Source organism: Acinonyx jubatus, chromosome E2 (genome assembly GCF_027475565.1).
Source record: "Acinonyx jubatus isolate Ajub_Pintada_27869175 chromosome E2, VMU_Ajub_asm_v1.0, whole genome shotgun sequence".
Classification (NCBI taxonomy): domain Eukaryota; kingdom Metazoa; phylum Chordata; class Mammalia; order Carnivora; family Felidae; genus Acinonyx; species Acinonyx jubatus.
Window position 1 is genome coordinate 9,525,938 of NC_069396.1, and position 24,526 is coordinate 9,550,463.

General features: G+C 40.2%; 1 protein-coding gene across 1 annotated transcript in view; it reads right to left on the reverse strand.

The window, feature by feature from the left end:
* Positions 1-24,526, reverse strand: part of WWOX (WW domain containing oxidoreductase) — a 308,278-nt gene that overhangs the window by 11,785 nt on the left and 271,967 nt on the right. The window contains exon 7 of the mRNA XM_027076510.2: positions 4,047-4,232. Within this exon, the coding sequence (XP_026932311.2) occupies positions 4,047-4,232 (186 nt within the window). The remainder of the gene's footprint in view (positions 1-4,046; positions 4,233-24,526) is intronic.

A 24,526-nucleotide genomic window follows, 5' to 3' on the forward strand; every position in this document is an offset into this window, starting at 1 on the left:
ATATTGAATTAAAATGCATTTATGCAGGGAAGTTCTATTATTTCTGAACTTTAATCCAACGTAGTAATAAGGTATTACAGAAAAAGACTGTTGACAGCTCAGTGATCCAATGTATGGGCCGTGTCTTAGAGATTCTACCTACTCTGTGCAGAAATAGTACCAAGGATCCAGACCACATCTACATGGTATGGGACGAAAATACCATCCTTCTCTTACTCTCCACTCTTTTTCCATCACCTTTGCAGGAAATCAGTCTTGGCATCTGTGTTTAGCCTAACCCAGCATGAGTGCCATTTCTTCCAGGAGGCTCTACCTAACTAGCTCTTTCACTGTTTGTCGTCACAATGATTACTTGGGTGGCAATGGGGGACAGATTGAAAGAAGCCATGCAAAGCAGATTGAAACACTTGTTTCCACGGAAATGAGGTGCCCACTCGCCAGGACCCAGGCGGTGATATTCCCAGTATTCAATGGTCCCACGCACCTCCCTGCCAACATCAGTAACAAAGCAAGTCATGCCATCTTTGCATTTTATCTGTATGCTGGGTACTGTGTGCTGTATCCTGTGTGCCTCTGTCCTTACCATGCCAGAGTGCAGGCCATTTGCTCACCTGGCTCCCCCAATGAACTGTGAATTCTTGGAAGGCAGACAGTAAGCGTATTTATGCCTACTGCAGTGCCCAACACATAGCAGGGACTAAATACAGGATTAGAGAATTAAAGTTCAATCCTGGGTTCAGAATTCCAAACTAAGTGCCAAGCTTCCTTTGAGCCTTGCTCCAAAGGCAAAATTTAGCATTACCTTTGGGTTCTCTATATCCCTCATCAATATTTGCATGTGGCACTTCTACAGTTTAGAATGAATTCCCTGCTTTGGTTTTTAAGGACAACACGGAGTCTTTCATGTGGGGAGCACTAGGTCAGTTAAACTCCTAAGAGGTGGGAAAGGCATTCATTCCCAGTCCTTAATCTAGAAACAAGGCAAAAAAAAAAAAAAAAACCCACAAACAAAAACAAACTAACAAACACACCAAAAAAACCCACCATGATGGGAAATTAGGTGGAACCAAGTTGAAGGAGCTTCTCAGGTTGGAGAAGCACAGCTAGGAAACAGGAGGCCCACCCTTTGCAAGCAGCCCCCATCCATGAGCAGATCCCCGATTTCCTGCCCTGCTGATCTCCTGGGCAGCAAACCCATTTTTCAGGTCTGATTAGCTTGTATTGACAGTCCTCTGGAAAGCAGGAAGGGGGGAAAGCCTTGGGACCCCTCTGAGCCAGGGCGGGCTTCCTGAAAAATGACTGCGTTCACCTCTCTGCTCAAGAGGCAGTAAAACAACCCTTCAAATGCTGCCGACTCTATTTTCAACTTGAAGAATTGACAAAGCCACACAATAATGTCTTAATAGAATTATCCTCCTTCCAATACAGCAAAATGTGACCATTTTGCTCTCTGGACATCAACATTTGTTGTTTGAGGGGACCTCTGTCTTGTATTTCTATATATACTGCTCCCTTATTTTTTTTTTTAATGGAGGATTTTTACATTACCAAAAATAATTAGGCTGGATTCTATGTAGACAAAAGCTAGTATGTTCAAAGAATAGGACAGAATTTGCCTCCGAAGCTGTGTACGTGTGTGTGTGTGTGTGTGTGCGTGCGCACGCAGCAACTTGGCCCTCAACGCAGCTGCAGCCATTCACAGTTGTTCAGCCAGCCCTCCGCTCTTTTCATTCCATTTTAATTGTTATCTGAAAATTTTTCACAGCAAGGAAGTCGAGTTCTCCTTTTCATATGATGTATTTTAGGTATGCAGAAACTGCATTCACTCGCTCACACTCCACATAAGTAACTAAAATACAGTGAAGACACGGGGAGGCTAATAAATATTTTGCCTGGGGGCAGTCTGGTATAATATTTTCTGCAAACATAGGACTTTATTTTTCCCCTAACAGGGGGTCTTGACTCCAACGAAGAGATTCCGCCAAGGTTTATGGAGGTAATTAGATATCAACACTTCCATTTTACAACATGGTTTAAGGCTCTGGTCCTTGAGCAGTGAGTGAGTGCTTTCCCAGGACTATGCACCCAGTATTCACACCACCTCTAGCGCACCACAGGAGGCCATGCAAGTGTAATAAACAAACCAGCTTGGGGGAATTAGCATTTTGTAAAACACACACACACACACACACACACACATACACACACACACATGCACACGCGCGCGCAAAACACACAAAAATACCCCTTAACACGTGCAAAGAATGAGCAGAAAGCAGAAAACTAGGGCCAATCACCAGACAGGAGAGGGCCTGATAACACATTTCAGGAAGTCCTCGTCTCTAAACTAAACTGGGTCTAATTCAGGAGACCAAGGCCCTTCCTTCCAATTCCTCTGTTAAATGAAATTAAGATTCAGATCTCCAAGGTAGGCTCGAATTACGCTGAAGTCAAGGAGAGAACAAAGGCAGCACATGAAATACCATTTGAGATACAGATTTACAAAGCGAAGCAAGAAGCTACAATTCAACATAATCTCCCATTAAATACCAGCTCATTTAAACATATCCCGTGGTGCCCTCCACATCTGGCAAATGATTGGGACTGGCAGATTTATTTCCGGAGCTCGCGCTCCCGCGCCGGCCCCCACTCCTGAGCAGGGCCCCTCCACTTTTTTTTTTTTTCTTCCATGAACCTGGTGTGATTTGCAAAGATAAGGATGTCCAGATTTTGTTACCACCTAATTACTAGATGTTTCGTGTCTTTTAACACGGGGGAGGATTATTACGGGCATTTTCCTTTCATTTCAGCCCTCATAAATGTAAAATGGTAAAAGTAAATCTATCTGCAGTATGTCACTTCTACTATAAGCCCCTGTGTTTGGGAGTGATAAAGGGTTCAGGCTAACCCTTGGCTGGTCTCTCTCTTCCCAGGGGTTACATTTTATGGAAGCGTGATTAAAAAAATAAGCTTCATTCTGGGTCACTAAAACATTTCAGGACTTAAGACGGAGAAGAAGGGGGAAAAAATAGGCCCCTGCACACTATTTTTTTTTTCCAGCTTCTTTGCTAAGAGTGAATGCTTCTGACCACACCAGGAAAATCTCCCCCACCCCACACATTAAATCTAGCCTCGCCCGGCGAGTCCTTTGTCTTCTTCGATCACCTCTCTTTAGACAAATAGTTGTTCATCCAGCTCTAGAAACAAATACGCTGAAAATAGGATGAAATTTTCAAACGCCTTTTTAGTCAATTGGATATTCTCCTAATGGTAACGGAAGAGAAGTGCCATCTGATGTTTTAATTGAAATTTTAACCAAAAGAGGCATGGCCAGATTTCTAACATGTTCTAACTACAGTACTTCCCTTTCTACAATTACACAGCTAATGTCTGCATTGAATTCCCTAATTTCTCATTATAAAACAATTGGATTTCATCTCGTGGTCTTTAATTGCACTGTTTCCCCTGCTGGAATAACCACACATTCTTCCTGGTGAGGTGTTGAAGTTGTTGAATGACAAATCAATAAAGGTCAGGCATTCAGATTCAATCAATTATTATCCCATCTCGAAGCAAAATCAATGAGGGGCTTGAAGTAGAGTTGTGAAAACCATCTACATTGCTGGAGACAAAACCCCCATGTCACCCCCCTCCACAATCTCCAAAACAGAAAGACCTCAAAAAATTAAGGAAGCCAGGTTGAATACACCTGAGTGGCGTTACTGAAAATTACTTGCAGGAAGAGAGCCTTGGGGGGACACTGGCTGGCACAAGGAAGGGGCCATGGGAACAAAACAGCAGATTCAGGGGCACCTGGGCAGCTCAGTCAGTTGAGCATCGGACTTTGGCTCAGGTCACCATCTCTCGGTTCCTGAGTTCGAGCCCCGTGTCGGGCTTGCTGCTGTCAGTGAGGAGCCTGCTTCAGGTCCTCTGTACCCCTCTCTCTATGCTCCTCCCCCGCTGTTGTGCTCTCTCTCATTCATAATCAAACAAACAAACAAACCTTTAAAAAAAAAAAAACCCAAACATATCAGATTCTAACCCACCTATGGGATTCTGAGGAGACCACAACTACTCGGGCAGGAGCTGAGCGGCACAAGACATCTTGAAGGAGTTGGACAAGGTAGAAGTGTCCCAGGTGATTCACCTGGAAGGTGGTCTCCAGGCCGTCTTTGGTGAGGCTCCAGGGGAGAGCAAAAGCCCCCGCATTGCACACAAGCACATGAAGGGATCTGCAAAATAAAATATCACCGTTATGCGGACATAAACACTCTAAAACCAAGGATATCCCATGCCCTGACGGGAACAACCAATCTTTCACTGTCTTCAAGATCCAGCAGCTGGAAAAGGGATCTCCTGCAATGTCACATCCTAAGCCACTCTGCAGGGGAAGGGCTTGGACTGGGAGTGGGCTGTGGGGACCCAGGGGGCTTCCTGGGATGTAGGACTTTCAGAGCTGAAACCGGGACCAAACCGGGCAAACTGGTCACCCAGGATGGATCTCAGAGTCTAAAATCTAATTTTATCTGTGCATCTTAGCTTAACCACTTCTTCACTTCTTCACCTGTAACATCAAAACAGCCCTTAAGTAGATGTAAGAAATTAAAGAGAAAATCTGCTATATAAACAACAATACAGGAACCAGCATTTAATAGGTTCTAAGTAAGCACAGCAAGGGGGAAGTACTCTGTGAAAAACAGGCACACAGGGGTTCCTGGGTGGCTCAATCATATAAGCATCCGACTTTGGCTCAGGTCATGATCTCACGGTTCAGTTCCTGAGTTCAAGCCCCACATTACAGAGCCTGTTTAGGATCCTCTGTCTTCCTCTCTCTCTGACCCTCTCCCATTCATATTCTCTTTCTCTCTGTGTCTCTCTGTGTCTCTCCCTCTCTCTCTCTCTCTCTCTCAAAAATAAGCAGAACAAAAAAAGAGAGAGACAGGCATACAATGTTTGAATATATTCCTTTCAGAGGTCAAATTACATCTAGACAATAGAAATGAGTGAGCCGTGGGGATGGGTAAGTGGAGGTCTATTATACTATTTTCTCCCATTGTGTTTATATTTAATTTGTTTCATAATAAAATTTAAAAAAAATAAAAGTAAGCCTTTCATCATATGAATCAAAATCCCAAATCCTCACAGAGAAGTGGTGCTGGTGGGAAATCATCCTAATATATTAATAAAAATTGTTAAAATGTCATTTATTCAAGGCTACCCACCGCGTCTGCAATTACAATATGAAAGCAAAATATAGAAATAAATGACATATAAAACTGGGAAATCATGTAATGAATTTGCATGGGATGCATATGATAGAATACTACACAGCCATTAAAATGATAGATCCTTCAACCCTGTAAAATATGCATGCTACGAAACAAAAGATAGAATATTGTATGATCACACAAACACACACACAAAATATTTATGAAGCACAGCCAAAAGTGTGAATAGTAGTTATCTCTAGGGGCGGGTGGAACCCAAAACGTCTTAAATTATCTTCGTTCTGAGGTTTAAGTTTGATGAAATATGGGCTGTATATATTTTTTTCTTTCGCCTCTTGTGCTTCAGGGGGCATATCTAAGAAAGCATTCCCTAACCCAACGTCACAAAGATGCAGTTCTATCTTCACGCCTAAGAGTTCTAGCTTTGGCTCCTACATTTAGATCTATGATCCACTGGAAGCTTAACAGGGATATACAGTGAAGGCAAGCAATAACTTCATTCTCTGGCAAGTGGGTGTTCCAAGCGTAGCTTCGTATGCTAAAAAGACTACTCTTGCCTGCACTGAATTGTCTCAGCACCCTTGAGGAAAATCAATTGACCACCTGTAAGAGTTTATTATGAGACTCCCTGTTATATTCTTTTATTATGTTACTACTACAGTCTTTATTACTAATGCTTTGTAGTAACAACAACATACATATATACGTAACATTTTATATATGTTATAAACATTTTACATATATAGAGTTATATATATTTATATATATAAATATAGTTATTGTTGAGAGAGAAGGATAGTGCACCATTGAGCACCAGCTATGGAATCATGGGGGGATAGGGAGGGAGAACGAGAATATTAAGCAAGTTCCTCAGTCTGCCCAGAGCCAGAGCCACCTCAGGTCTTGATCTCAAGACCCTGAAGTCTAGACCTGAGCCAAAATCAAGAGTCAGATGCTTAACCAACTGAGCCACCCAGGTGCCCCTATGGAGTAAATTTTGAAAACTGGGAAATGAGGGTCCTTAAACTTTGTTATTTTTCAAGCTTGGGTTGGCTAGTCTGGGGCCTTTGCAGGCACATAAAAAGTTTAGAATCAGCTTTCAATTTCTGGCAAAATAGCCAACTGCAATTTCAGTAATGTTTACATTAAAATTACAGATCAATTTTGAGAATACTGTCCTCTTTACAATATTAAACGTCTTGATCTATGAACATGGGATGTCTTTATATGCATTTAGGTCTTTAATTTCCTTCTACAATATTTTATAGCTCTCAAAATAGAAATTTATCACATCTTTTGTTAAATGTATTCATAAGTATTTTATTCTTTCTAATGATATGGCAATTTGCATTGATTGCTTAATTTAATTTGGAAATTGTTAGTTACTAGTATATACAAATACAATTGATTTTTTCATATTGATTTTTTATCTTCTAATCTTGCTGAAATTATCAATTAGTTTTGTGAGTTCTTTTTTATTTTTTTTATTTTTTTTTTATTTTTTTTAATTTTTTTTTCAACGTTTATTTATTTTTTGGGACAGAGAGAGACAGAGCATGAACGGGGGGAGGGGCAGAGAGAGAGGGAGACACAGAATCGGAAACAGGCTCCAGGCTCTGAGCCATCAGCCCAGAGCCCGACGCGGGGCTCAAACTCCCGGACCGCGAGATTGTGACCTGGCTGAAGTCGGACGCTTAACCGACTACGCCACCCAGGCGCCCCTTGTGAGTTCTTTTTAAATTATCTATTAGTTTTAATACTTTAATGTGGGTTTCTTAGTATTTTCTACACATAAGGTCATTTCACCCACAAATAAAGATAGTTTTACTCTTTCCTTTCCAATCAGAATGTCTCCCCCTACCCCAATTACTTTGGCTGGAATTTCCAGCACAATATGGAATGTAACAGGTAAAATTTGATATCCGTGTTTTCTTTTCTGATCTTAAAGGTAAAGTATTCTTGGGAATGCAAGCTGGTACAGCCACTCTGGAAAACAGTATGGAGGTTCTTCAAAAAACTAAAAATAGAACTACACTACGACCCAGCAATTGCACTGTTAGACATTTACCCATGGGATACAGGTGAGCTGTTTCCAAGGGATACATGCACCCTATGTTTATAGCAGTACTATCAACAATAGCCAAAGTATGGAAAGAGCCCAAATGTCCACCGATGGGTGAATGGATAAAGAAAATGTGGTATATATTTACAATGGAGTATTACTCGGCAATCAAAAACAATGAAATCTTGCCGTTTGCACCTACGTGAATGGAACTGGAGGGTATTATGCTGAGTGAAATTAGTCAATCAGAGAAAGACAAAAATCACAGGACTTCACTCATATGAGGACTTTAAGAGACACAACAGATGAACATAAGGGAAAGGAAACAAAAATAGTATAAAAATAGGGAGGGGGACAAAACAGAAGAGACTCATAAATATGGAGAAGAAACTGAGGGTTACTGGAGGGATTGTGGGAGTAGGGATGGGCTAAATGGATAAGGGACACTAAGGAATCTACTCCTGAAATCATTGTTGCACTATATGCTAACTAACTTGGATGTAAATTTTAAAAAATAAAAAATAAAATTAAAAAAAATAAAAAAATAAAAATAAAAAAATTTTTTAAATAAAAAATAAAATTAAAAAAAGGTCAATGTAAAGATTCTGAATTTCACTAGAGATTTTAATTTTGAAAAATAATAAAAAGAACTGTCTGGAATTGGAAAAAATGCAATATCTGAGATTAATATATTAATATATGTGTTTAAATATATTGGACACAGAACACTAAATAATTAAAATTAAACACAGACTTATAGAAAATACAAAAATGAAACATAGATACATGGAGAGAGAGAGAGAGAGAGACAGAGAAATAACAATGCAATAAAAAGAAAATCATAGACCAGAGCTTAAGAAGCATGTGGTAGATGTTTGTAGAAGAAAAGAGAAAATATCAATCCACAGATGCAATGAACACAGCAAAGCACAAATAGGATAAATACAAAGGCAACATCTTTTAAGCACATTACAGAATAAACGGCGAAAATCAAAAACAAGGGGCAAGAAACTGAAAAGGCCCTAGAGAAAACAAGACACATTCGTTTCAATAAAGCAAAGAATAAGATTCGCAGATGACGTTTCAATGGAAATGAGGAAAGACAAAAATAAATGTAATGATATTTTTAAATTGCTCAAAGACTGTAACTACCAACCTAGAATTGTATACCTACAGAATGTTCCCACCAAAAAGTAAGGATAAATAAAGACATTTTCAGATAAACCAATAAGAAGACGATTTGCTGCCAACACTTCTGAGTAAAAGATAGAAACTAATTTCAAATAGTAATGGGTATGTAGAAGGTAATAAAGAACAATATAAACATTAAATTGATGTACACATGTAACTTGTCTGTACAACACAATTGTAATATCTTTTAAAAATTAAACAATGCAACACTAAACCATCCTACACACCTAGAAAACTGACTGGAGGATTAACACAACAATCTGCACAACCTGAACCACAGAATTCAGCAGGGTCCCGACATCGAGAACTGAACTTGGGGAGCTAGAACCCGCGAAAGGTAAGGAACCGTTTTTGCAGGCAGAGAGAGGATGGAGACTTGTGGGGGGAGAATACGGGAAAAGCACCCCACCCCAAAAGCAGCTGGAGAGAAAGTGGCAAATTGGAAACAGCTGCAGGGACTAAACTAAAAAGGGAGAAAGGAGAAAGGAGAGGGTTTAAATTCCATTAAGACTGTAAACAAGGGGAGCGCAAAGGCTACAACTCCGCAGCTCGATAGCTGGCGGTACTCTGGTGGGAAGGGCAAATCCCCAGGAACAGAGTGGGGTCCAGGAGGTTGTCGGGCCACACGGGGAAAAGCGGTTCCACTGCTGGAAGGACATCCGGTAGAGACTGCTGAAGCCACCTGGTCCCAGCAGACCCCGGAAGGTGGCCACATTCACTGGTGCTGGGGCAAGATTGTTAAGAGTGAAGCCTGGTGCCAGATGTGTGTTGTGATTTTCCACAATCCCTGAGACGCTGCTAGTACACTGTCTTGCGAACTTTTTCTGGGGCGGGCTGGCACCTGGCCATGGTCTCGGGGCACCGGCAACAACAGGGTCCAGCAGGCGTTCCTGGGTGCAGCCGATATTCGGCAAATGCTCATTTGGCCATTGCTCGGTGAGACCCTCCCGCAGAGGGGCGAAAGGGGCCAAAGCCGCAGTCCTTCGGAAGTAAGGGACTGGGGAAAACAGCCACATCTGAGACAAAACATGGGAGACAGGTACTGCCTGGGGCCCGGTCGCGAAGAGTGAAGAAGCGGGGAGTGGACGAGAGCTGAAGACAGAGGACAGGGGCGCGATTGCTTATCCGGGAGAACAGACTGGGTAGCTGGGTGGCACCATTTACACCTCTTCCTGCCCATGCACACCAACGAGCACTGCAACAATCCACCCCAGTAGGCTAGCAGCACCCTCTAGTGGAGAGCAGAGCTGTTACACTGAGCCCCGTCCAACTGGGCCAACTTAGCTCTTCAAGAACACAAGTCTCACCGCTGGCTTAATTTATGGACTATACAGAACTACAGAGAATGACTTCTAGGGGAAAACAAACCAATTTGAGTCCTACTTCAATCTGTTAGCAGGTTCATCTATTCAATTTTCTTTATTTTTCGTTTTTTCTTTTTCTCTTTCACAATTCTTTTCTTTTACGTGAATACAGAAAGAGAAAAAATTCATTTTTATTTTCCATTTTTATTAAAAATATCTTTAATTTTTATTACTATATTTTTACTTTTGTGTAAATTTTTTCAAATTCTACTTTACTCCCATCATTTTATTTTAGTCTACTTCAGTGTATTCACCTTTTCAAATTTTCGAACAGTCTCCATTTTTTCTTTTTTTCATTTTTTTCTTTTGTTTGTTTTCTTTTTCTTAAAAGCAGAAAGAAAAAAACTTCATTTTTACTTTCAATTTCTATTAAAAATATTCTTATTTAATTTTCATTACTATTTGTTTTCCTTTTATGTAATTTTTTTTCAAATTTTATTTTATTTCCATCATTTTATTTTAGTCTACTAGAGTGTATTGACTTTTTCAAATTTTGAAATATCTTTTTTCTTTTATCTTTTTTCTCTTTTTTGTTTCTTTTCTTTTTTCTTAAATATAGAAAAAGAAAAAATTCATATTTATTTTTAATTTTGATTACAAACATTTTTAATTTTTGTCCTACTATATTCTTTACTTTTGTGTATATGTCTTCAAATTCTATTTTACCCCCATCATCTCATTTTAGTCTACTTCAGTGTATTCATTTTTTCAAATTCTCAATTTCCTTTTTTTTCTCCCACCCTTTTTTTTTTCTCTAATCTGTCAAACGACTTTCAACACCCAGACCAAAACACACCTAGTATGCAGCATCATCTATTCGATTTTTGGTGTGTGTGTGTGTGTGTGTGTGTGTAATTTTTGATTTTAATACTTTTTTAATTTTAGTATTTTAATTGCATTTTTCTACCTCATTAATAACTTTTCTCCGTTCAAAATGACAAAACGAAGGAATTCAACCCAAAAGAAAGAGCACAAAGAAACAACAGATGGGGATTTAACCAACACAGATACAAGCAAGATGTCTGAACCAGAATTTAGAATCACGATAATAAGAATACTAGCTGGAGTCGAAAATATATTAGAATCCCTCTCTGCAGAGATAAAAGAAGTAAAAAATACCCAGAATGAAATTACAAATGCCATAACTGAGCTGCAATCATGGATGGATGCAGTGGTGGCAAAGACGGAAGAGGCAGAACAGAGAATCGGTGATATAGAGGACAAACTTATAGAGAATAAAAAAGCAGAAAAAAAGAGGGAGACTAAGGCAAAAGAGAACGATTTAAGAAATAGAGAAATCAGTGACTCATTAAAAAGGAACAACATGAGAATCATAGGGGTCCCAGAAGAGGAAGAGAGAGAAATAGGGGTAGAAGGGTTATGTGAGCAAATCATAGCGGAAAACTTTCCTAACCTGGGGAAAGACACAGACATCAAAATCCAGGAGGCACAGAGGACTCCCATTAGATTCAACAAAAACTGACCATCAACAAGGCGTATCATAGTCAAATTCACAAAATAGGCAAGGAGAGAATCATGAAAGCAGCAAGGGAAAAAAAGTCCCTAACATACAAGGGAAGACAGATCAGGTTTGCAGCAGACCTATCCACAGAAACTTGGCAGGCCAAAAAGGAGTGGCTGGATATATTCAGTGTGCTGAATCAGAAAAATATACAGCTAAGAATTCTTTATCCAGCAAGGCTGTCATTCAAAATAGGAGAGATAAAAAGCTTCCTAGACAAACAAAAATTAAAGGAGTTTGTGACCACTAAACCAGCCCTGCAAGAAATTTTAAGGGGGACTTTCTGAGGGGAGAAAAGATGAAAATATATATATAAATACCAAAAGCAACAACAGATTAGAAAGGACCAGAGAACACCACCAGAAAGTCCAATTCTACAAGCATCATAATGGCAATAAATTCAGATCTTTCAGTACTCACTCTAAACATCAATGGACTCAATGCTCCAATCAAAAGACACAGGGTAACAGAATGGATAAGAAAACAAGATCCATCTATATGCTGTTTACAAGAGACCCACTTTAGACCAAAAGACACCTTCATATTGAAAATAAGGGGATGGAGAACCATCTATCATGCTAATGGTCAACAAAAGAAAGCCGGAATAGCCATACTTTTATCAGACAATCTAGACTTTAAAATAAAGACTGTATCAAGAGATGCAGAAGGGCATTATATCATAATCAATGGGTCTATCCACCAAGAAGACCTAACAATTGCAAACATTTATGCACCAAATTTGATGGCACCCAAATGTATGATCAATTAATCACAAACATCAAGAAACTCATCGACAGTAATACCATAATAGTAGGAGACTTCAACACCCCACTCACAGCAATGGAATGACACACTGGACCAGATGGACTTAACAGATATATTCAGAACATTTCACCATGAAGCAGCAGAATACACATTCTTCTCCAGTGCACATCGAACGTTCTCCAGAATGGACCGTATACTGAGGCACAAATCAGCCCTATGTAAGTACAAAAAGATCGAGATCATACCTTGCATATTTTCAGACCACAATACCATGAAACTGGAAATGAACCACAAGTAAAAAAATTTGGAAAAGTAATGAATACTTGGAGACTGAAGAACATCCTACTATAGAGTGAATGGGCTAACCAAGCATTTAAAGAGGAAATTAAAAAGTATATGGAAGTCAATGAAAATGATAACACCACAACCCAAAACCTCTGGGACACAGCAAAGGCAGTCATTAGAGGAAAGTATACAGCAATCCAGGCCTTCCTAAAGAAAGAAGAAGGATCTCAGATACACAACCTAACCTTACGCCTTAAGGAGCTGGAAAAAGAACAGCAAATAAAACCCAAAACCAGCAGAAGATAGGAAATAATAAAGACTAAAGCAGAAATTAATGCTATCAAACAACAACAACAACAACAACAACAACAACAACAACAAAACAAACAGTAGAACAGATCAATGAAACCAGAAGCTGGTTCTTTGAAAGAATTAACAAAATTGATAACCCACTAGACAGTTTGATCAAGAAGAAAAAGGAAAGGACCCAAATAAATAAAATCAAGAATGAAAGAGGAGAGATCACAACCAACAGAAATAAAAACAATAATAAGAGAATATTATGAGCAATTATATGCCAATAAAATGGGTAACCTGGAAGAAACGGACAAATTCCTAGAAATATATACACTACCAAAACTGAAACAGGAAGAAATAGAAAATTTGAACAGACCCATAACCACTCAGGAAATCGGATTAGTAATAAAAAAATCTGCCAAAAAACAAGAGTCCAGGGCCAGATGGCTTTCCAAGGGAATTCTACCAAACATTTAAGGAAGAGTTAACACCTATTCTCTTGAAACTGTTCCAAAAAATAGAAATGGAAGGAAAACTTCCAAACTCTTTCTATGAAGCCAGCATTACCTTGATTCCAAAACCAGACAGAGACCCCACTAAAAAGGAGAACTAGAGACCAATTTCCCTGATGAACATGGATGCAAAAATCCTCAACGAGGTATTAGCCAACCAGATCCAACAATATGTTGAAAAAATTATTCACCACAAGCAGGTGGGATTTGTACCTGGGATTCAGGTTCAATATCCGCAAAACAATTACCGTGATTCATCACATCAATAAAATAAAGGACAAGAACCATATGATCCTCTCAATAGATGCAGAGAAAGCATTTGACAAAATACAGCATCCTTTCTTGATAAAAACCCTCAAGAAAGTAGGGATAGAAAGAGCATACCTTGAGATCATAAAAGCCATACATGAAACACCCAACGCTAATATCCTCCTCAATGGAGAAAACCTGAGAGATTTCCCCTAAGGTCAGGAACAAGACAGGGATGTCCACTCTCGCCACTGTTACTCAACATAGTATTGGAAGCCTTAGCCTCTGCAATCAGACAACACAAAGAAATAAAAGGCATCCAAATTGGCCAACAGAAGATCAAACATTCACTCTTCTCAGATGACATGATACTCTACATGGAAAACCCAAAGATTCCACCAAAAATTTCTAGAATTGATTCATGAATTCAGCAATGTTACAGCATATAAAATCAATGCACACAAATTGGTTGCATTCCTATACACCAACAATGAAGCAACAGAAAGAGAAATCAAGGAATCGATCCCATTTACAGTTGCACGAGAAAACCGTAAAATACCTAGGAATAAATGTAACCAAAGAGGTGAAAAATCTATACATTGAAAACTATAGAAAGCTTATGGAAAAAAATTGAAGAAGACACAAAAAAAAAATGGAAAAAGATTCCATGCTCCTGGATAGGAAGAACAAATATTGTTAAAATGTCGATACTACCCAAAGCAATCTAAATACTCAATGCAATCCCTATCAAAGTAACACGAGCATTCTTTACAGAACTAGAACAAATAATCCTAAAACTTGTATGGAACCAGAAAAGACCCCAAATAGCCAAAGTGATCTTGAAAAAGAAAACCAAAGGAGGAAGCATCACAATCCCAGACTTGAGACTCTACTACAAAGCAGTAATTATCAAGACAGAATGGTACTGGCACAAGAACAGACACTCAGATCAATGGAACAGAATAGAGAACCCAGAAAGGGACCCACAAACACATGGCCAACTAATCTTTAACAAAGTAGGAAAGAATATCCGATGGAATAAAGACAGTCTCTTCAGCAAGTGGTGCTGGCAAAACTGGACAGCGACATGCAGAAGAATGAACCTGGACCACTTTCTTACATGATACACAAAGATAAACTCAAAATGGATGAAAGACCTCAATGTAAGACAGGAAGCCATCAAAATCCTTGAGGAGAAAGCAGCCAAAAAACCTCTTTGATCTTGCCCGCAGCAACTTCTTACTCAAGACGTCTCTGGAGGCAAGGGAAACGAAAGCAAAAATGAACTATTGGGACCTCATCAAAATAAAAAGATTCTGCACAGTGAAGGAAACAATCAGCAAAACTAAAAGGCAACCGACAGAATGGGAGAAGATATTTGCAAATGACGTATCAGATAAAGGGTTAGTATCCAAAATCTACAAACAACTTATCAAACTCAACACCCAAAACAAATAATCCAGTCAAGAAATGGGCAAAAGACATGAATAGACACTTCTCCAAGGAAGACATCCAGATGGCCAACCGACGCATGACAAAATGCTCAACATTACTCATCATCAGGGAAATACAAATCAAAACCACAATGAGATACCACCTTACACCTGTCAGAATGGCTAACATTTACAACTCAGGCAACAAATGATGTTGGCAAGGATGGGGACAAAGAGGATCCCTTTTGCATTGTTGATGGCAATGCAAGCTGGTGCAGCCACTCTGGAAAACAGTATGGAGGCTCCTCAAAAAACAAAAAACAGAACTACCCTCCGACCCAGCAATTGCACTACGAGGCATTTATCCACGGGATGCAGGTGTGCTATTTCAAAGGGACACATGCACCCCCATGTTTATAGCAGTACTATCAACAATAGCCAAAGTATGGAAAGAGCCCAAATGTCCATCGATGGATGAATGGATAAAGAAAATGTGGTGTATATATATCCAATGGAGTATTACTCAGCAATCAAAAACAATGAAATCTTGCCATTTACAACTACGTGGATGGAACTGGAGGGTATTATGCTGACTGAAATTAGTCAGAGAAAGACAAAAATCGTATGACTTCACTCATATGAGGACTTTAAGAGACAAAACAGATGAACATAAGGGAAGGGAAACAAAAATATTATAAAAACAAGAGGGAGACAAAACAGAAGAGACTCATAAATATGGAGAACAAACTGAGGGTTCCTGGAGGGGTGGTGGGAGGGGAATGTGCTAAATGGATAAGGGGCACTAAGGAATCTACTCCTGAAATCACTGTTGCATTATATGCTAATTTGGATGTAAATTTAAAAAAAATTAAAAATTAAAAAATAAAAGAAAATTAAACGATGCAAATAAAATTAAAATGGATGATAAAAAAAAGATAAAGTATCCAATCTTATAGCATTAAGTAGAAGGCTAGGTGTGGATATTTTTTGTAGATGCCTGTATCAGGTTGAGGTATGCCCTTGTAATCCAAGTCTGTTGAGTGTTTTGATCCAGAAACGGTGTTAGAATTTTCCAAATGCTCCTTTTGTGTCTATTGGCATATCTTTTATTTCACTGATATGATGTACTACACTGACTTTCAGATGTTAAACAAACCTAGAACTCCTTGGATAAATCACACCTCACCATGGTATATAATCCGTCTTCTATATTGCTGCATTTGGTTTGTTAATATTTTGTTGAATATTTTTACAACCATATTCCTACTTGATTACTGGTCTATAATCTTCTTGTGATACCTTTATCTGGTTTTCAAATCAGAGTAATAATGGCCTTAGACAGTGAATTGAGAAGTTTTTCTTCTTATCCTATTTTTTGGAAGAGTTTGCAAAGAATGGATATTAGTTCATTACTTATTCATAATATTAATGATATTGTTAATATGTCAATGGTAATAATTTCATTAAGAATTGATAAGAAATGCTTGGAAGAAAGAATGAATTTATCACTAAAGAAAAAAAACAATTAACTCACTGTTTCTTAAAAGGTATTTACACACCGGTGCCCGGATAACTCAGCCAGTTGAGCACTCAGCTCTTGGTTTCAGATCAGGTCATGATCTCATGGTTCAGTTCATGAGTTTGAGCCCCACACTGGGCTCCACACTGACAATGCAGTGCCTGCTTGGGATTCTCTCTCTGTCCCTCTCTCCCTGCCCCTTCCCACTCACATGCACAAACACACTCTCTCTCTCTCTCTCTCTCTCTCTCTCTCTCTCTCTCTCTCTCTCTCAAAATAAATAAACCTTAAAAACAAAGTATTTATGTAAATCTCACTGCCACTAGGCAATCTAAGTCTGGTTGAGAAACTGTCATATACGTTCTGTTGCCTGATAGATTTCCGACCCACATCACCTACCTAGGACCTGAAAGTGGTGATGCGGCTGGGGTCAGCTGTATTTGGGTGGGATCACATGTTTTCCACACATGGTACCCACCACAGTTATCAATGTACAACTCCCCCAGCAGTCCCATTAGTCTCTTAAGAGGTGGACAGAAAATGCTTTGAGGCATCTGGTCTACCTACAACATTCATCAGAGCCTATTTCAGACCAAAACAGAGTCTACTCGTTTGTAACCAGAAGAACCCATACGTTGTCATAAGGCAAGACTGTAGGAAAAAACTTTATGAGAGAGAAAAGGGAAAATGGGCCAAGTGAACATATGACTTATATGTGAATGCCTTTCCCTTTTCATCTCAAATATTTGGTTCACTTTTTCAGAGTTGCTGATACTTTATTTTTCTTTTTTCTCTTTGAGTGCTGAGTGTGGGTTGAGCACTTATTGATAGTTTGTGTACATAAGAACTTTAGATGACAGGAATTATTATCACTGATAGTAATTAAAATGATTGTCGTCATTTCACAAACATGAAAACAGGGATTAGAAACAACTATCCTATGGTCAAAATAAGAGCTAAAATAATAAAGAAACAAATATATGAATAAGAACAAAACAAAACAAAATCAAAATATCGTCTGACTTCAGAGCTAATGCACAATACCTTCTTTCTTAGATAAGCTTCCTTAAATGGACAGAGAGAAATTCTAGCCCAGCCATGTGATTATACTTCCCTGACTTGTGGTCGGTTCATTAATTAACCTCTGTAAACCCGTTTCCTCTCCCTGCAAACTTAGAACAGCAGCATACATTCCTCCCAAGGTTCTGATGAGCAAAATCCCAGTATCGTGTAAGGTACATGCCAAGTTAAATCATTATTACACCCCTTGCCTCTATACCCTTCCCTTCTATCCACCGGAGAAAATATAATTCTTCAACGGTGATTTTTGCAGCGTTTCCATGTCTTTAAGATAGGCCTGGGCATTCAGAATTTTGACACCATACCTCTTGATAACTACAAGGCCCCCTCTAGGTAACTTTACCCTCGCCTGCACATTTTCTCAAGGAAATGCAAAACACATCAAGAAACCTGCTACCAAAGACCTCCGCCTGGAGGCGTGAATACACAGAGGACATGGGAAATCCTCTCCTCTTTTACCAAATTTTAATGCTCTTCATTAATGTTAATTGCACAACACCAGAGGCGAAATATGTACCCTGTACCTAAAACTTGTCACCTCCATTAATTAAAAACCGGCTTATGGAATATGGAACTATAAAGTGCTAGACTTTTCTTAATTGTAAAGACACTTAATTGGCTTGTACAAAAGGAAAAGAATTTCTTTTGCCTCACTTTAATGAGGTTTTTATTATTCAAATGGCACATTTTGCTCAGTTTTGACTAAAAGCCATTGCAATTCAAAAGGCTCTGAGATGATGAATATTTACAGAATATCAAAAGGAAAGTTCAAACTATAAAGATAGAATGGAAACAAAAATAGGATCATTCCAATTCCAAAGCTGATGCTGTTAGTCAGCACTCTGGGACTGATTCTTTTTTCTTCTTTGGTGGATTCTGGTCTGTGAGGGGTGAGTGAGGACAGGAGAGGTCTTCAGGGTACTGAATGGTAGATTCCAATGAAAGGGGGTGTGCTTCCTCTCTGTGGCTCTAATCTACCCACAGAGAAGAGCCCCTCCCTCTCTGTGGAGGGGACCCTGGCATTCTCTGTGCCTGCTGGGAATGCTGACAAAACAGCACTCCCATCCATTAGGACTAACATCTTCATTTGGGCCAGAAAATGACTGCTCAATGGTAAGGAGAGTGGCATTCCAATTATTTACGGGTGGGTATGCTGTGTGCCATCAGTGGAAGCAACGACAGGCCAAGGTTTCTAGCCAGAGTAGCCTTAAGTGATACTTCATACCGGAAAGAGGGGGTCCCAGGGCAAAGGCTGTCACTAACTGGCTTTCAGATAGCTGATCTCTAAGTTTTCCTCTCATACCCCTCTTATTTTTTTTTTCTAATTCTGGTATTACTGATCTATCACATTGGTTTCAGGTGTACAACCTTACAAGCGTGCCATCCATTGAGTATACCCTCTGTTCCTGGCCTTTTCAATCATTCCGTCTCCACTGGCTCATTCTTGCTGCCTTTCAGGCTAATCAGACTTTTCTGACCATCAGTAAAGGGAAAATGGGGAAAAGAGGAAAGAAAGTGGAGAGAAGAAAAAGGAAGAAAGGAGGAAAGACAGGAGGGGGAAGGCTGGGATGAGGAAATTGTCTACTTGACACTGGGGCTCTTTCAAGTCACTCTAGCTTCTCTCTTCCCATTTATGGGCTCTAGTTTTAAAATATTTATCTCCACTCATCATCTCTTTTCCTTGCCCCAAACCCACTTCTTATCACCAAACCGACTGAATGCTTTCCCATCACCATCCAGAACCTCTCAAGGCTGCCTCAAGAGTAATGGCTTTGCAATCAAGAAACCCAACAACTTCCCCTCTGTTGAAACGGACCTCCTCCGGATGCCACCACTGCCCCATCTTCTGCCTCTTCCAGCCAGGGACTCCTAACGACGTGTCTATACAGATGAACTTCACACCCACAGCTCCAGCACCCATATTCCTCCTAGGTTCCAGAATCCCATTCCTACCCACCCCAAATCTAAACTCTTCATTGCCTCTCCTCAGTTCTTCCCCCCTTCCGATGTCCTTGTTTCTACAGTGGATGATACCCTCTAACTGGTCACCCGATGAGTAACACTTAGAAAACCCTTAGTCTAAGACTAGTCAACACCAACCTCTCTAGACTCTTCAGACTATTAATATTTTGCCAATTCCCTACATTTCCAATGTAGGAAGCATCAAGATGTTCTGTCTAGATCTCAGTTATGGGTCCAGTGTATCCATTTTCTACTGCTGAGAGCAGGGACTTCTCTAGAGAATTGTCCCTGACCGATGGGCATCATCACATCTGTAAACTCACGTCCCAGACCCAGATGCTCTGCTAACAAGAGAAACTAATTCTACTGTGAGTCCTTCTCCAGGAACCTGCGGGATCAGGCTGAAGCTAGACTCCAGTTGAACATAATCTGTTTCCCTCCCTGCCTTCTTCTGAGAACATTCCCCCAATAAGTCATCTGAACAAACATGCCCAACCCAGGCTTGATTTCTAGGGAAGTTGAGCTAAGACGATCACTGTCTTCAGCTCTGGCCACTGCAATAGCCCATATGAGGTCTTCCCACCTCTACCTTCTCCCTTATTTGACCTATCATGAAAAGTGGGGTCAAGTTAAACACATTCTCAGAGTCGAATAGAAAAACTGATGGAGACATTAAAAACTTTATAAAACTAGATTACAAATAACCAGTACAAGATTTAACACGCTAAAATCCTCTCGTAGGGGCGCCTGGGTGGCTCAGTCGGTTCAGCGGCTGACTTCGGCTCAGGTCATGATCTCACAGTTCGTGGGTTCGAGCCCCGCATCAGGGTGTGTCCTGACTGCTTGCTCAGAGCCTGGAGCCTGCTTCCGATTCTGTGTCTCCTTCTCTCTCTGCCCCTCCCCCGCTCATGCTTTGTCTCACTCTGTTTCTCAAAAATAAATAAATGTAAAAAAAAAATTTTTTTTAATCCTCTTATAGCAATCATTAAAATAAGATATTTCCAACCAATGAAATCAGCAGATTTATAATATTATTTTACTGTTAATAATGTTATAAAAGCTGATAAGAATATATATTCCTGTACCTTGGATACGTGTTGTTTGAAGCCAATACATTTGTGGTAATTTATTACAACAGCAACAGAAAACTAATAGAGTAAGGTGATAAATGTTTGCTGCTTTAAGTCACTAAGTTTTGGGAGTAATTTAACAGCAACAGATAACCAATAGATGCCTCATGCTATGTGAAAGAAATCAAACTCAAAAAGCTGCATACGGAATACTTGCATTTATATAACATTCTGGAAAAGGCAAAACTCCAGGGACAGAAAAAAAATCAATGGTTGCCAGGGGCTCGGGGTAGAGGTGGGAATTATTCCAAAGAGGCACAGGGGAAATTTGAGGGGAAAGGAAACTGCTCTCTGTCTTGACAGTGGTGACTCCATGACTGTTTGTCAGAACTCATGGAACCATATTATTAAAAGGGTAAATTTTACTGTATGTAAAATACAACTTACAAACATATATACAACTTAAAAATACATAGAAACTTAAAAACATGGAAAATACAACTTAAAAAGATATATAGAACTTAAAAAAATTTTTTTTCATGTTTATTTATTTTTGAAACAGAAACAGAGCATGAACAGGGGAGGGGCAGAGACAGAGAGGGAGACACAGAATCTGAAACAGGCTCCAGGCTCTGAGCTGTCAGCACAGAGCCCGACACGGGGCTCGAACTCAAGGACCGTGAGATCATGACCTGAGCCGAAGTCGAACGCTTAATCGACCAAGCCACCCAGGTACCCCTACAGAACTTTAAAAAATAGAGAAACAAAATAGGGCCTTGTGTGCTTCTAATGGCCCCAATCACACCCTGGGGATGAGCGACTTGTGTATTTGTGCGCTAACTGCACCTGGTGGGGGGCCACACCAGTCGGGCCTCATTCATCTCCAAGTCTCTGGACCAACCTGAAGAGCACCTTGTACCTGACAGGTGATTAAAACAAAACTGTTAAATCTGACTGAGGTCAAGCAAAATACGTATGGACTATTTACCATGTGCTTTGCCCTGGGTTCCAGGAGACAAATGAGGAGAAAAAATGTTAAAATCTACTTGCAGAGAGAACAGGTCAATGTAACAGTGTAGAGAGTACAGAATACTTGGCCCATGTCTACAACACCCATGCTGAGGGTCCCATGTTCTTTCAAGAGCCAGCTCAAACCCCAAATCCCCCGTGGAACCTTCCTGAACGGCCCTACCCATAAGAATAGCTCCTCTACGTGGCCCCTAGTGGTGGGTCAGTAGAGCATCCAACTCTTGATTTTCGCTGAGGTCACAATCTCACGGTTCATGGGATCGAGCTCTGCATTGACAGCGTGAAGCGTGCTTAGTTTCTCTCTCTCTCTCTCTCTCCCTTCCTGCCTCCCTCCCTTCCTCCCTCTGCCCCTCCCCCACTCAACTTCGGTCTCTCTCTCAAAAGTAAATGAACATAAAAACAAAACACAACAAAAAGAATGGCTCCTCCTCTGAATTTGTAAAGCATTTAGTATCTGTGTAATTCCATAGGCAACTGTCGAACCTCCTCTTGGTGAAAGCTTCCCAGAGGTTCTGACCAATTACAGAAATCCTTTCTTACGAAATTTTACGTTCTACTTATAAATGTTGTAACAGCAGGGCTGCAATTCCATTGTTTTGTTCATCCTATAATACTGGGCATAAGATGTTGGTCAGAGACAAAGTTCAAGAAGTGCCTGTTTATTTGAACACAGAGACCTAGTAAAGATGAACTGAGAGAGAGACCTATACATGTTCCTTGACAAGGACATTCACACGATGTCAGTCTAAAGAAACACTGTTGGTGGTTCTTGGAATGTCAATATTCTTTTTTAATAATCATAGCAACCCACAAGGTAGACAGCATCATTACCATTTAACAGAGTGAAAAACGAAGATTCCAAAGGTCTCTTGTCAAGTAGTTGAAGAAGCCAGACTTGAAATCTAGGACTGTCACCAAAACCTTTTCTTAGCCATGAAAACACATGGGCTTTACAACAAGGGAGTAGGAAGGCTTGCTGTATGGGGCCAGCGGGTTGAACATAGATAGTGGGCTATCTATCGTATGGCGCCCCCAGACTTGTTCAGTGCACACCCTGCACAACTACAAACAATAATGCTCTGATGTGACATTAAGAAATTGAACTTGAGGGGTGCTTGGGTGGCTCAGTCGGTTGAGCATCTGACTTCGCTCGGGTCATCATCTCAGGGTTCGTGAGTTTGGGCCCCACATCGGGTGCTGTGCTGACAGCTCAGAGCCTGAAGCCTGCTTTGGATCCTGTGTCTCCCTCTCTCTCTGCCCTTGCCCTGTTCACACTCAGTCTCTCAAAAGGTGAATACACATTAAAAAATAAACATATATACATATATATATATGTATGTATATATATATATATATATATATATACGTATATATACATATATACACACACAGACACACACATATATATATGTATATATATATAAATTAAACTCGAATAAAATGCCAGTATTTCAGCCTGTCTCCAAACCGACTCTCACCCATGGTGATGGTAGGTGTGGACATTTCTGGACAATAGAGACACTAGTGACGTTTTTATCACATGACTTTCCAATCCTTGCTCACACAGTGACACAGAGTGCTTTCCCGCTTCACTTTACTGGTCCACTTAGATGGAACTAATGGGGTCCCTCACTCGGTCCCAAATGCCCATTGTACACATCACAACCCACCCCGTCTCCCAAGTGCTACTCAGAAGACACTTCCTTGGAGAATTCCTTGCTCCTCATCTGGATGATAGCACTGTCTCCCTTTTCTGAATTTCCTAAACACTTTCCCTCAATCTTTTCCAAGGTTTCCAACAGTGTGATTGACGGAAAGACAGATATAACCAATGGACACAAGTTCCTTCGACCTACGACCACTAGATAAATGCATGGGACAGGAGACCCATCTGTTTCCCAAGATCCCTGACCTACAAGTCCCCTCCTACTGACACCGACCCCTCGAGGCCCAACATCCTGTCTGTGTCCTCCACAAACATCCATTGCCATTCTCAACCCTGGCAACCATTCTGAATGCTCTTCAGTAACTAACAACAACCCAACCCAAGCACATCTTGAGTGTTCATTGGAAATAGAAGATCAGCTTCTGAGGTATAGCGTCTCCCAGGAGGCTTGGCCTTCAATTCTGCCTGGGTTGTATCCATTCCTCCACGACTTCACCTTTGTGCCACGATCTGTTACCTTTGCCAGCAGACTACAATCTGTGTCCATAGGAAAGGAGTCTTTGCTTGCCCAGCCTTTGTTTGCATGCAGTAAGGAGTAAGCCTTTGGTAGAGAATGAATGAATGAAAGAATGAATGAGTCAATGAATACACTGAATCAATGCTATTGTCCCAAATCCTAAAACATTTGGTTTCTAAACCATACTCCATAGCCATGTTTTACACTATACTGTTACCTAGAATATGGCAAGAGAAGGAGGGGAAAGTGCACTTGGTCCTAGCTGATCCATGAAGACAGAGTTATTTATGCTTTGAGGATAAGACCAGCCCATCATGAGTCAAACAACCGAAGAACCAGACACACAATGTCAAACGTGAAGACTGAGAAGGTGCTTTGAAAGAGTCTATGATCAGCAGTAGCAACCATCACAGGGTTGAGTTACAGTGAAGATTTGTAAACTGAATCATAACATGCTCCAAAAAACGAGACAGACCTTTACAGCCTAAATAAACACCCTGCGGAATATTAACACAATTGTGGCTTTTGGGGATTCCATCTCAGACACGGCAAAAGAATGAGCTCAGTGTAATGTTATGTAAAGGGAAATACTTTTCAATTCCTCCTTGAAACAGAATGCCACGCCATCTGGGGCGTTTCTCAAGCGAGCTGTGGGGAATTCGTACTATTTGGAAATAGTCTGAAATTCAATAGAAAAAAGGGCCTAAGGACCCAACGTCCCAAATGCAACTGTTTCTCAGACTTACTAAGTGTTAGGTTTTCTTTTTCTTCCAGA